The 13,807-nt window shown below is 37.7% G+C and overlaps 1 protein-coding gene across 5 annotated transcripts in view; it reads left to right on the top strand.

Annotated features, from left to right (window-relative positions):
• MYSM1 (Myb like, SWIRM and MPN domains 1) overlaps positions 1-13,126 on the top strand; it is a 41,180-nt gene extending 28,054 nt beyond the window's left edge. For 2 of the 5 annotated variants that reach the window (XM_004273792.3, XM_033435400.2), the window contains 5 exons: positions 441-629; positions 1,314-1,446; positions 5,735-5,840; positions 6,019-6,076; positions 8,010-13,126. In XM_004273792.3, coding sequence (XP_004273840.1) covers positions 441-629; positions 1,314-1,446; positions 5,735-5,840; positions 6,019-6,076; positions 8,010-8,177 — 654 coding nt within the window. In that variant the 3' untranslated portion in view covers positions 8,178-13,126. Of the gene's footprint in view, positions 1-440; positions 630-1,313; positions 1,447-4,365; positions 4,415-5,734; positions 5,841-6,018; positions 6,077-8,009 lie in introns of those variants that run through there. The other 3 variants (XM_033435401.2, XM_033435402.2, XM_033435403.2) reach the window with 3 other exon arrangements.
• The last annotated feature ends 681 nt before the right edge of the window (positions 13,127-13,807 follow it).

Below are 13,807 nucleotides of genomic sequence, written 5' to 3' on the forward strand. Positions count from 1 at the left end.
CCTTTTACCACTGAGAAAGAGGGAACATTACCAGGCCTCAGTTCTTCATTGCCTTTGCCAATTAAAAGCTTCAACTCCTAAGAGGCCAGAGACCAGGAAGCATGCGATAACCTTATAATTGAAACTTGGTATACATCATTTTGCTAGAAATTATTATCATAAGTAATAGGGGTCATCAAAAGACGGTGTTTAAACAGATACTATACAGGCCGACCTGGGAGACTAACCCGTAACTTGTCTTGAGTAGGAAAATGGATTTTGAGTTCCTTGCATACAATCACACTTTTGGAGAGTAATTCGTTTGCAAGTTAAAGGCTGCCTATTATATAGGCAGATAAAAGGCTTGGCTTTTAAAAGTTTCTGTATCTGTGTATGAAAGGACTGAAACAGTAGAATTAACAAGATTTCAGTATAATCATTTAAGGATTAATCCTTTATAGGTCTGTGCAGCAGAACCGTGTAACAGTCTGAGTACAGGACTACAGTGTGAGATGGATCCCGTCTCACAAACACAAGCCTCGGAAACCTTGGCTGTCAGGGGCTATAGTGTTATTGGATGGTATCATTCTCATCCTGCCTTTGATCCTAATCCTTCCTTACGAGATATTGACACTCAAGCCAAATACCAGGTGTGTTTATAGGTCTTTTTGTATGTAGTCTGTAAATGATTGCATATTTTCTCCCCTCTCGTTGTTTTCTGTTAAATAAATACACGTTTAACATTTCTAGCAAAGTGATTACAAGAGTAATACATGTTTATTTAAACACTTAGAAAATTAGCTATTCTGTTTAATATAAACAAGACATCAAAGTAACAGTGATAATTCCCCCCAGAGCCTTTAAAAATGAAGGAGATAACTAAGACAGGGACTGGGTACAATTGAAATAATTGGAAATATAATATATTTTGCACCTCTGGAAAAAACAGAGTTTTGTTTTATTCTGCAATTTTATGTTTGATATCTGGATGTTTCTGCTGTAGGCAGCTGTTTGTAAATTATTACCATATAGATAAAGATTACAGCTGAGGGGCCAGTGAATATAATTTGTAAATGCATTCATGGCAAATATAGATTTTGGAGGCCAGGTGATCTTTTTAAGGGTGATCTTTAAAAAAAGAATCTGTTCAGGTTGGGTTGGACATGTTTTGGCCTGAAGATTTTAGGGTATGGAATAAATTTAGTTGCTGTTTGGAAGTGAAGTACTTCTGCATTCCATTTTCCTCTGTTGGATGTTTAAAATGTTGGTGTGGGTAAATACTGAGTTTTAAATTTATGTGGTTGAAACTAATTATACTTTTTTTTAAATTGTAGAGTTACTTCTCCAGAGGCGGTGCAAAGTTCATTGGAATGATTGTTAGTCCTTATAATAGAAATAATCCTTTACCTTATTCTCAGATTACCTGCCTGGTTATAAGTGATGAAATTAGCCCAGATGGCTCTTATCGTAAGTTTTCAACAAAAACAATCCTACTTCTACTTTCATTTTTTTTTTGAATCTTACAAATCACAGAATTTATACCTGTTGAAAGCAATTTGATGGAAAAGTTTTTGTCCTCAACTAGGGAATCACTGTTTGCATACCATGTAGTGCAGCCACCCTCTTTCCTTTTATGATTTCCTTCTGCATTAAAATTCCCACTGTGTTACCATGGCCACTGGGCAAAAACATTACAATGTAGAGAAAGCTTATGGCCAAGCAGTGTGTGTGTATTAGGTCCTGGAGACATTGCAGTAAGCAAAACAGACAAAGTCTCTTCTGTTCTCTTGAAAATTCTTGATAAATGCAGATTGGCTTTCTCTGCAATGACATTCAAATGAAAAAATAATAATAATGAAGAATAATGACCACCCTACCACTAGCTATCCATGATCTCCCAGTTTAGGCTCAACAGTGCCTAACTATTTTTATATCTGTCTCTCTCAAGAAAGAATTTGGTTGGTTTAGCCCATCATATGACTTGGTTCCTTTGGGATTTATGTCCACTGCTGTTCAGTCAACTGGCTGGATAGAGAATTAGTGTAGCAGACTAGGAAAAGGAGGGGAGTGTAAGAAGCCAGTGTGGATGGAAGGAAAAGATTAGAGGAAACAATTACGTCTCTAGGATACTCTCTTTTCGTCCTTAATACCACTGCTCTAGTTGACTGTCCTCTCTGGATACTGTCACTCTACATTTTACTCTTCCCCATTAGCTCATGAGCCCCTTGAAGGTAGATATGATATTGTACTCATTTTTCTATTCTCAGTTTCTAGCACAGGGCCCAGCATAAAGTAGGTACTAAATGAATGTTTAACAAATTAATTTCTTCATTCTTAATAATGTCACTCAGATACCCTCTCTTAATAATGTCACAAAAATACCCTCTTTGGTAAAGACCCAGCACTGCCACCCCTCATGTCATTTACTATTAGTTGCTCTATGCTTCGTGCACCTGCAACATTTGTTTCCTGCCTTCGTGGTTGCTTTCGTGTTTTAATATAATTTATTTATTTAGCCTGTCTCACTAAATTGTGAGCCCCAAAGAGCAGGAACTATGTCTTCTTTGTATCTCCTGTAGTACCTAATTCAGTTGCCTTACACCTAAGGAGTGGTCAGTGCTCTATAGGTTTTTGTTGAATGAATAGTATTGACATTAACTTTAGTCCAAAATGCCCATTTTGAACATATCACATGTATACATCATTCTTTACGCCAGTATAATTTTACAAAAAGTTAACAAAAGGAAGAATCACAATGAACTTGTTCTCAATTTAAACCGTGTCTTACTGTCACATTCTGCTAGATTTGGGGAGTGAGCCTCTACTCTGATGCTGTCTAATACAGTCACATGTGGCTATGTGTGACTGTTTAAATTAATTAGAATTAAATGAAGTTTAAAATTCAGTTCCTAGAATCCTACTGCTGGCCAAAATGAAGTAACAAGGACCTGTCTGAAACAACCAAAAAACTGGACAAAATATAGAGAACAGTGGTATTTAGGATATAACATCAGACAGTGAAAGAATATGATTCCTGAGAGATGGGAAACAAAGTGAGCCCAAGTTAACCTAGCTTATTGACTTAAAAGAACTTCCAGGTGTGGCACAAGGCGGAAACCCATCCAGAGCCTAGCAGACCCTGAGTTGAGGTGATGGAGGTAAGAGCAAGGAGACCAGGGCAACTAAATTTGCAAGACATTGTACCAGAGAGCAGAAAGCTGCCTAGAGAGCAGACTCCAAAGATTTGTAGAAGGTTCAAATTTATTATTTAGCAAGATAAAGACCAATGCCTGTGTGTGAACAGACTACCCCAAATGGGAAAGAATCACCTGAAAGATTAGCGGGCACAGTGCTGGATTCTCACATAAGCTACTGTCACAACACACAAGTATTCCACGTTATCATCATTGCAGAAAGTTCTCTTGGGCAGAGCTGCCTCTTACATGACTTGACCATTGTTAACACTGCTTATTAGGTCTTAATCCTCGGTTCTTCTCTTTGTTCTTCTTGGAAACCTTCTGGTTCAAGAATTAAAATTTCCTAGAAGCCCTGGGATACCTTGTGTTACAGTACTTTGAACTGGATCCTTTACTTATTTATTTGTTCATTCATTGATTCATTCTTTTTTTTTCCCCCTCTAGTAGGTGTGTACCCAAGTCCTATCTTTACAGTATATCTAATGGTTAATCATTTTCTCTATTTGTAATAGGCCAGAAATATACTTAGTGATTCGTTTTATTCTGACACTTTAGTGAATAAAAACAGTCAGTACACATATGTATAATTGAATCACTTTGCTATACACTTGAAAATAACACAACATTGTAAATTAACTATACCTCAATTAAAAAAATAATAAGCATATCAAAAAATAATCAGTACAAAAAGAAATTTTTACTGGTTTTAGTGCCGTTTTTTTAACTTAGAAGATATTCTTAATACCAAATAGAGATGTATGACGTGTTGTGTGTGTGTGTATTTTCATGTTTTTTTTATGAGCACAGACTGAAAATGTATTTGTTTATTTACCTCTCTTTTAGTCTCATTTTTTACTTTCGTTAAGAGTAGGAGTTGCTTACCTGGATTCAGATCCCAACTCTGATATTTATTAGTTATTTTACCTTGGGCAGGTTACTTAATCCCTCTCATTCTCATTTGCCAAATCTGTAAAATGAGAAAATATTATTAACTTGCTTACAGGAGGTTGTAGAGGCTGTCGGTAATGTATGTACAGTGCTTAGTAAATAATAGGTCTAAAATAGGTAGTGATGATCATAGCTATTGTCTGTGCTTAGTAGGTAATCAAAACATATCAAGTAAATGATTGTTATCACAGAAGGAGTTTGTGTAATAGCTTATGTACTATAATGTGTCACTCTTCTTAAGTTCCTGGAGGGGGAAAATGAAATGGAAGAGAATTGAGAAATGAAAAAAGGTCAGTTATCATCAGGCTTGCTGTTCCTTTCTCTCCTTCCATACACCTGAAAAAAAAATGGGGAGAAAAAAGCCTTTTTAGGGCACATTGACAAGTTATGCTTGTATTGTGTGGAAGTAGAATTATGATTTTTTTCTTAATACCTTCCCTAATACCTTCTGATTTGCTGACATTTTGTTTACTCGAAAAGCCTACGATGGCAAAAATGCAAGTTGATAGGCAGTATAATGTAAACATTAAGAACATAAACTCGAGCCAGACTACCTGGGTTCAAATCCTGGCTCTACCTCTTACTAATTAGATATGTCCAAGAACAGGTTATTTAATAACTAACCTTTCTGTGGCTCAGTGTCCTCGTCAAAAAAAAAAAAACATTGGGGACAACACTGGTAGCTAGTTTATGTAACTGTCCTTACATCTATATAAAAAGCATAAAGCCTGGCACATAGTAAGCATTATATAAGTGTTATTATTATTATGGTATTGGCCTTTGGTAATGAATCAGCTGAGCCTTTAATATACTGCAAATACAATTACATGGAGATTTTGAAAGATATGTGAGAAATGTCTAAGTAGGCTCATCTTTTGGTATTTTTTCCTTTCTGACTTACGTACATGATGTCTACCCCTTGGACTTGTTTCCTCCAGAGTTTAGCATGACTCAAGTGCAGTTACTGCCTCTCCAGAATTAAACCTAGCCCCTGTCTAGTCTTAGATCAGCGTGTAGAGGGAGGTGGAATGAATGTGGGCTCAGAAGTCGGGCAAGCCTGGTGGGATTTGAAATCCAAGCTCTTTGCTTTACTAGTGGAAAGAGCTTATTCAACCTGTCTCAGCCTCAGTTTTATCTGTTAAATAGGAATAATGCTACCTACCTTATAGCAGTGCTGTAAGCTTGATAACATGTGTTTAAAAAAAAAAATCACTGGGATGGAATATATCTTGGTTTGCCTAGGTCAGTCCCAATTTAAGCCTGTGGTTCTGGCACAATTATTAATAGTGCCAGCTTTCACTCCGAAAGTGTCTTGGTTTGGATGATAAATTATGTGATCATCTTACCTGTCACAGTTCCTTGCATAGAATTGTCATGCAAATGGCACTTTTACTTTTCTTTATTAATTGCTTGGCATTAATATACTTGATGAACCAAGTTCAGCCAGGCAGTGCATATTTAATGAATGCCCACTATGTTTAACGTGCTGTTTAGCTGGTCTGCCAAGCTGCGGTTATGAAAACACGGAAGGGAATTTTAAGTAATTAAAAGGAGATTGGAGATTTAAGAAAATGTAAAATGTAAAAATGTGCTGCTTTATGCTTTTCTAGGTTTACCTTATAAATTTGAAGTACAACAGATGTTAGAAGAACCTCGGTGGGGATTAGTGCTTGAAAAGACAAAATGGATAATAGAAAAATACAGGCTATCCCGGAGGTATGTACTGTGGTTTGAGATGGTTGCACATCTGCAGTGTTTCTCATTAAATCACATTGTAGGGAAAACCCAAGTTAAATATAAAATTGTGATGTATGGCATCAGTGATAGTTTATTACAAAACTGATTCGTTTATAGTATTTGTTTCATTGGTTTGTTTTCATATTTCTTCCAACAGCCGTGTCCCCATGGATAAAATCTTTCGCCGGGATTCTGACCTGACTTGTTTGCAGAAAGTAAGCTGCCTTCACTTTAATTGGTTTCATTGCTCACAGATTCTAAAGCTGTTCATCTTGATGTGTTTTCCCATGATGCCTAATGCTTTGTGGATACACTTTTCTGTGTATTTCCTTTATTGCTTTTTCCTTTCTAAAATTAATTTCTAGGAGATAATTAGTAATATGTTTTGGCACCCATGCTTGCATATAGAAATAATGCTGTTTTAGAAAAAATTTGTCCATGTTGGCTGATAAATTTCTTAGCACATTATTATTGTACACAATGGAGAACATTTTTCTTATTTTATTAAATTCAAAAGTGCCATGTTTCCATTTAGCTTTAACAATTGATCATTTTTAAAAACGGTAGTATAAATCTAACAATTAAATTTAAATGGTCATTTTACTTAACTTTCTGGTAGGAAAAAAGAGTCTTGAATTATTTTATTTCACTTCTAGTTTTGTTTCTGTGAGTATAATGAATTTCAGTAAGATTGGCAACATTGGTCTTTTTTTCCTTTGGTAACAGTTTGAGAATAGAAAATTTTTAAATTTCTTTTTAATTTTTTTTTTTTTTTTTTTGGGCTGTGTTGGGTCTTCATTGCTGCACGTGGGCTTTCTCTGGTTGCAGCGAGCCGGGGCTACTCTTACTGCAGTGCACGGGCTTCTTACTGCAGTGGCTTCTCTTGTCGTGGAGCACGGGCTCTAGGTGGGCGGGCTTCAGTGGTTACAGCATGCGGGCCCTAGAGCATGCAGCCTTCAGTAGTGTGGCACGCGGGCTCAGTAGTTGTGGCTCTCAGGCTTAGTTGTTCGTGGGATCTCCTGGGACCAGGGATCGAACCCATGTCCCCTGCATTGGCAGGCGGATTCTTAACCACTGTGCCACCAGGGAAGTCCCTCTTTTTAATATTTTTTACCCCCTCCTATTATAGCCACTTTTTCTTTGCTCTGTTGGAAGATTAATATGCACATTTCCCAGGAGATAGACTCCATCATCCTATTTTTGAAATGGTAGAATCCTGTATTTTTATGTCCATAGATTTTTATCCCATAGGATTCATGGCTTTGTAAATAAAACTACTAAAAAAAGAAGCAAAGTCACAAGTTTGTCCAAAGTAGAAAGCATCATACATGCAATTTCAGTTTTATCTCCTTATATAAAATCAGAAAGGAACTGCACCTCACCTCCTCTGGCCTCTACTGCGAGGCCCTGGCGCTCTGGGCCAACGCCTGGCAGCTGCAGGCCCAGCTGGGTGTCCCCTCGGGCCCAGACCGCCCTCTGCTGACCCTGGTGGGGCTGGCTGTGTGCCACCAGGAGCTGGAGGACCCCGGGGAGTCCTGGGCACGCTGTGAGAAGGCCCTACAGCTGCTAGGGGACAAGAGCCCTCACCCTTTTCTGGTACCCTTTCTGGAGGCCACAGTGCAGCTCTCCTGGCACCTGGGCCTGGACAAATGCCAGTCAGAGGCCCGGCTCCAGGCCCTGCAAGAGGCAGGCCTGATGCCCACACCACCCCCCAGTCTCAAAGAATTACTCACCAAGGAGGTGCTGGACTAACATACCTAGATTTAAGGCCGCTGTGGGGAGAGGCGCTGCCCCAGGATGGGGGTGGGGTGAGGGCAGATGAGGACATGGACAGCAGTTGGGAGGCGCCTGGGGTCCTGGGAACCCATAGAAGTTCCACAAACAATTTGTAGCAGACTGAAGAATGTGCTGCTTCTGTTGAGCTGGGCTCAGGACAAGCTTTGCTAAGCATTCCTCAGCACTGGCTTCCTGCACTTCAGCTGTACAGTTATTAAACACATGTCTATCCTCAATCACCTTTAAGGAGAATGTTTCTCGTTTAAGCATTAGAAAATGGGAGATTTGGAAAGGGATAAAATAGTGATAGTGATGCAAACCCTCTTCTCACCACTTTTTGTGTTTAAATATAAAACTTTCCTTTTCAACTAGCTTTTGGAGTGTCTGAGGAAAACTCTGAGCAAAGTGGCCAATTGCTTCATTGCTGAAGAATTCTTGACTCAAATAGAAAATTTATTCCTTTCCAATTACAAAAGCCAGCCAGAGAATGGAGTGGCCGAAGAGAAGTGTGCTGTGGAGCCAAAGGCGCTGTTAACGTGACTATTTTAAAGTAAGACGTCTTAACCGCGACACAGTAGACCGTACTTTCAGAGTTATAGCCTTGAAATTATTGTAATTTAGTTAATAGTGGTACAGCTTTGATTTTTTGTGTGTGTGTGCTAGTTCACGAAATCCAAATTTTGCCACATAAACCATGTGACAAGAAAGAGACATGGACTTGAACTTGTTTTCATATGTGGCGCTTAGTCCTCCTCGGCTGGTCAGCAGGGTGTGGACTGAAGGGCAGCCTCCCTGCTGTCTTCAGATTGATAAGTGCACTGTGTCTCAGATTTTTATTTCCCCCTGAACTAGTCATTCCAGTTTTGCTATCTCCTGTCTCGTGAGAAGCACTTCCATTGTTTTCATGTGTTTTGGTGAGGCTTGTTTATGGTTGCAAATGAGATACGGGTGGGTGGTCACAGCGTAATTAACATGGTTGAGAACTGCTGGTTTAATGAATCTAAGGACATGCTGTGGGAGGACAGGGGAGGCAACAGGAGAAAAATCTTCAAGACAGACAGGAGATCTAAAGGAGAGAATCAAATTACCAGTTTTTTAATTACAGATATTTGCTTCCATTTTATTGTATAACGACACTACTATAGGATATGCCATTTTCTCAGCTGAAACATTTTGTATGGATTTCAGATACATAACATAATAAGCTTCAACTATAGGTCCACTTATGTTCATTTGTGTGATAAAGGCTCGGTTAACTAGAACACAGGTAATCATAACTCTTAAACTAGACTTTTTTTTTTTTCCTACTACCTGCTATGAGGAAAAAGAGGCAGATTACAATAAAACTTAAATAAATCAGACTTAATTTTAAAAACAAAAAATCCTTCCAGGACATATTATGTATTCTGCCCCGTTTCATAATACTTGCTGAATCCAGAACAGGGATCAGTGGACTTTTTATGTAAAGGGGTAATTAGTCAGTAACTTAGGCTTTGCAGGCTACACACCATCTCTATCAGACATTCTTCTTTATGTTTTTTAACAGCGCTTTAAAAACATAAAACCATTCTTAGCTCATGAGCCTCACAGAAAACAGGTTGCTGGCCATTATCTTCCAAACCCTGCTCCAGAGAATTGCAAACATTTAGAATTTATTTTCAAATGCATGAGCCTGAGACATTGAAAGGTCTTGCATCATCTTCAAACAACAATAAAACTAAAAATTGTGATTTACATTTAAATTTGTTTTCAAATGAAAGTTAGTAGTGATGCTGCCTGATTTATTCTGATAGATTTTAGTTTACTTCTGTTAACTAAAGAATTGACTTATGTCCTTTTCCCAAGCATTCTTATTAATAGCAGTTTTATTACTTCTAATCTGCATATGATTCTGTATTTTTACCTTTTTTGGTTTAATGAATATCCAAGGAAAATAAGTCAGTATTGGAAGGAGCAGTGAGCCAGTTTTAGATGACCTGAGTCTTGACTCAACCTTGTGATTTGAGGGATATAGTTTACCTTCTCTGGGCCTAAATTCATGTGTAACCGAGGTCTAAATTATCTGCCCTGCATCCTTTCAGGTCTAAAATCTTATGATTCACTCTGATTGTTGGACTTACCCACCTGGAGCTTGTATTTTGAGATGTTACAGTTCCCAAATTAATGAATGTTTTTAAAGAAAAATGGTAGTATTTTCCATTTTTCTATATGTATTTAGGATAAACGGTGAAACATAACTTACAAAGCAGTTACTTTTGGGACTGGGCTTATTAGAGCTATAGACCAAGAATCAGGAAACCTGAGTTCTTACCCTAATTCTTTTACCAGCTTTGTTGTGTGGCAGTGGTAAGATCACATAAACTTCTGGACCTCAGAATCTTCACCTATAATTCAAGGGCAGAAAGTCTGTGATTCTGTAAAAGGGTAGTGATTTGTTCCTTTCTACCCCTCCTTTTGACATACTTTCTTCGTTGTATCAGGAACAGATCCTAGAAAGTGGTATTAGTTAGCTTTCTTGATTGACATTTCCCAGTAATATTGATGAATTGGGGTTGGAAAATAGTGGAAATTGTTAAAAGTTCTGTTCTCAGTCTGGGTCCTCTGCATGCTAGTGGTTCACCACATTTAGTAACCTAAGCCATACTGTGAGGAGCTCTCAAAGGTGGTAATATTCCGAGTTTAGAGCTTTGAGAGAACAGTTTTTAAAATAATACTTTTTTTTCTCATGACAGAGTACATTTATGAGAAAATATTTTTTAAAAAGCAGAGAGCACAGTTAACATTTTGATATAAATCTTTCCCCATTTTTTTTTTGCATCATGTAATTCTATATTAAAATCTGATATCTTCCTCCCCTCCTCCCTCATTCATTGTTTTTTTTTTTCTCATCATATTCTTAAAACATTTTTGTAACTACAGGTGCCCACATTCATGTCACTGCCAACCTTGGCCTGCTGAGGGCAGTAGGAGCCAGGCCTTGAGAAGCACAGAGGAAGTCTAGGGCTGAGGGTGGCAGTGTAATGCAGGAAGTTTATGAGGCAGGGTCTCAGAGGGAAACCTACCTCTAGTAATGTTTACAGAGTGAAGATGGGACTTGAAAACATCCAAGTCTCTTCATCCTGATTTGGTTCTTTCTTTTGCACAGTGACAATAAAATAATGAGCTTAATTTATTTTCCTTTTCCAGCTTGCCTGGTGGAAATTGACACAAATACTTCACTCGTATTTGACCTAGCACTCTTAAAAATCTAATCCCAAAGTAACATTCAAAAAAAGAAAAATCAGTGGAATAAGACCCACAAGATCAGACTCTCCTTACCCCTCTGTAATTTTAGCCTTGAACCATTGGCCCTCAAAGCAGCTTTATGACTTTCATAGGCCTTAGACACTTTTGCCTTCTTAGGCCTCTTCTTCCATAAAAAATTAGAAATTAATGTTACAGTTGCATTTGTATAAAATGAATTTTATATATAAACACATCCTTAAATCTAAAAGTTTGGTTTTTTTCTTATGAATTTAAAAGAAATTAAAACATTTTGGGGGGCCTCTAAATGTATTATGGGCCTGAGACCTGGTGCCTAATAGATAAGTTGGCCCTGCCTATACTATGAAGGGTGCTATTGGGAAAATGGCAGTCACTACCCTCTCCCCTATAAGCCCACCTCACAAACCCTAGAGGAGCTTTGCCACACAGCCAAGAACATTGCAGTACCTGCAGCTTTAGATCCATAGACTTGAACTTTGTTCTTTACTGATGTGACCAAAATTCAGGAGTGTTACTTGGGACCATTCATCCCCCAAAGAACGATAGGCCGCTGCGGCTAACTTCAGTTTTCAGGTAGATATTTTATTCTATTCTTAATCAATAGTTTTGAAACTCATGCCACATGTCCCGCCGTCTTTTCTTCCTGCATTTCCCTCAAGCCCTTTATTTTCATCCTCACTTCCTCACTTCTTACCTGACAGTGTATAGGTACAAGATCCTTCATTGTCATGTGTTGAAAGCAGGGCCTGAAGAATAAAGTTGAACAAACCCATTCATATTTCCCAGAAGCTGACTAATGCTGCCCCAGCCCTCTCTCCATAACTTTCCTCCCCCAAAGGACTGGGGCAAGGGCTGTGACATGCAGACCATCTGGACAGCAGAGGAGGCTGTGGTCTCAGCATGCCAACCTGAGTGGGCTTCCTGCTCTTCAGTTTACCTTCTTCTTTGTCTTGCTGGGTCCTAATGAAGTGAGCTGGAGGACCTGGAGGAACTGATGCAGTCAGGAGGCCCTAGAACTGATGCTTTGTTCTGTCCCTACAAAAGAGCCATAGGACACCTGGCCACCCGGAAGGTAGCTACCATCCTCAGGTCATCAACAAGCATCCAGTTGGTGGGTTTCTCAGTAGAAATTAAGTCAGGGTACCCAAATGTTGTGGGGTTTTTTTCTTTTTTTACCTACACTCTTCTCTACCCAGAGCTAGGCACTAAATCTATAGAGTCACAGATTATGACATTTAGGAAAACTTTTTTCTCACAAGCACGAAGAGAAAAGCACATACATTTGTAACATCATCTGTTTCATCAGGGTTAATACAAAATTTAACAAAGAAATTTGATATGCATCTCCAATTTACCAGTGGTTTAATAGTTTTCTTACAAATTAATACCACATTTTGCAATATTTCCAGAAAATCACTGTGGAGAATAATGTAATATACTTTAGCTTGATTCCTGACCTTTTCTTAAATGGTTTTATGTGCGCTGTTCCCCCAAACTCTTGTTTTTTCATTTAACCTATAATTTGTGCTTTCTGGTATTTTCTAAATCTAAGCTACCTTAAATCCTTTCTGGAACAAGGCAAAGAATAAATATGTCATCTCCCCTAAGTCAGGAGAAAGTCAGAATATCCCAGAGAAGCTGTGATTATGCCAGGGGCTCTATACCAAACTAAATTTGAACAGGTAAAATGAACTCATGGTATCTGGGTTGTTTTATTTTTATACCTTTGACTATATTTATGAATATATTCATAAGAACTTTAATTTCAGCAAAAAATGCCTGATCTGCCGTCTTTGAGGTTTCCTGGGGTACTCTCTTAGGAATTAAGAAGTATGTTAATTATGATTTTATAGTTTGTATTCCTGTTTCATAGGTTACCACAGAACATTTGTTTCAACCTATGGATTATAAAATAGTATTTAGATTGTAGCATGATTTAAATAGATAGGTCATATATATCTTTGAATTTGTGGATTTGATGTGTAAATTGTGTATTATATATAAGTTTACTATGATTATTGGTAAACCTGTTGCTCTTGTTTTCCCCAAATGTTATCAGTGTTTATGGATTTCTTTATTGGTTTGAATTTTGGAATGTTCTGTAATAAGATATAATGATTTCAACTATTTTGTGCTTTTAAATATGCCATGTTGTCTATATCTGTAATAAAGAATATTGTAAATATTAATGTTTGTACAATTATTAAAGCTTTTTTTCAAAATGATTGAACTCTCCTCCTTGTACTTATTTTATGTACTGTGACATAAAATATATCATTTTGAGCTTTGGGGTTTTAGCTTGTAAAATTTAAAGGGAAACATTCTGAAGATTCTATATAAATAAAATTTTGAAAGTAAAGTGGTGAATCATTTGGTTGCTTTCTAAATCATTAGCAGCATGGACACTGAATTACAAACAATGCCCCATTAATTCAGCAAACATTTGTTGAGCATTGCAGGGGCACAAAGATGAATGTCTTGCTTTCTTTCCACAAGAATCCTACTACCTACTACCTAATAAGTGGGCAACATAAAACCTAACATAGGTAGCTAAGACACTAGGATACAAACTGAACTGATTATAAATGCCTGTAAGACTTCAAGGGTAAGAGGTGTTTAGATAAATGAGAATTCTCTAGAATGTAAGCAGTGAGATTAATTGCTTGGAAGAGATCGCCTTTAAACCAAAATGACATTTGGGGAAGATGTTCTGTAGGGAAGTGATCTTAGAGCATAGGCATGGAGGTAAGGAATGAAAAAAGATTTAGAGTGGCGAGTCTTTGGCCAGAGGGTAGGGTACATGAAGATGTTAATTATGAAGGTAATTCACATTCAGTCAACTAAGGATACGAAAGGTATAAATTAACAGAAAATTCTCACCTTAGAATTAACTCATTAACTGGTCT

Source organism: Orcinus orca, chromosome 1, assembly GCF_937001465.1.
Source record: "Orcinus orca chromosome 1, mOrcOrc1.1, whole genome shotgun sequence".
Taxonomy (NCBI): Eukaryota; Metazoa; Chordata; class Mammalia; order Artiodactyla; family Delphinidae; genus Orcinus; species Orcinus orca.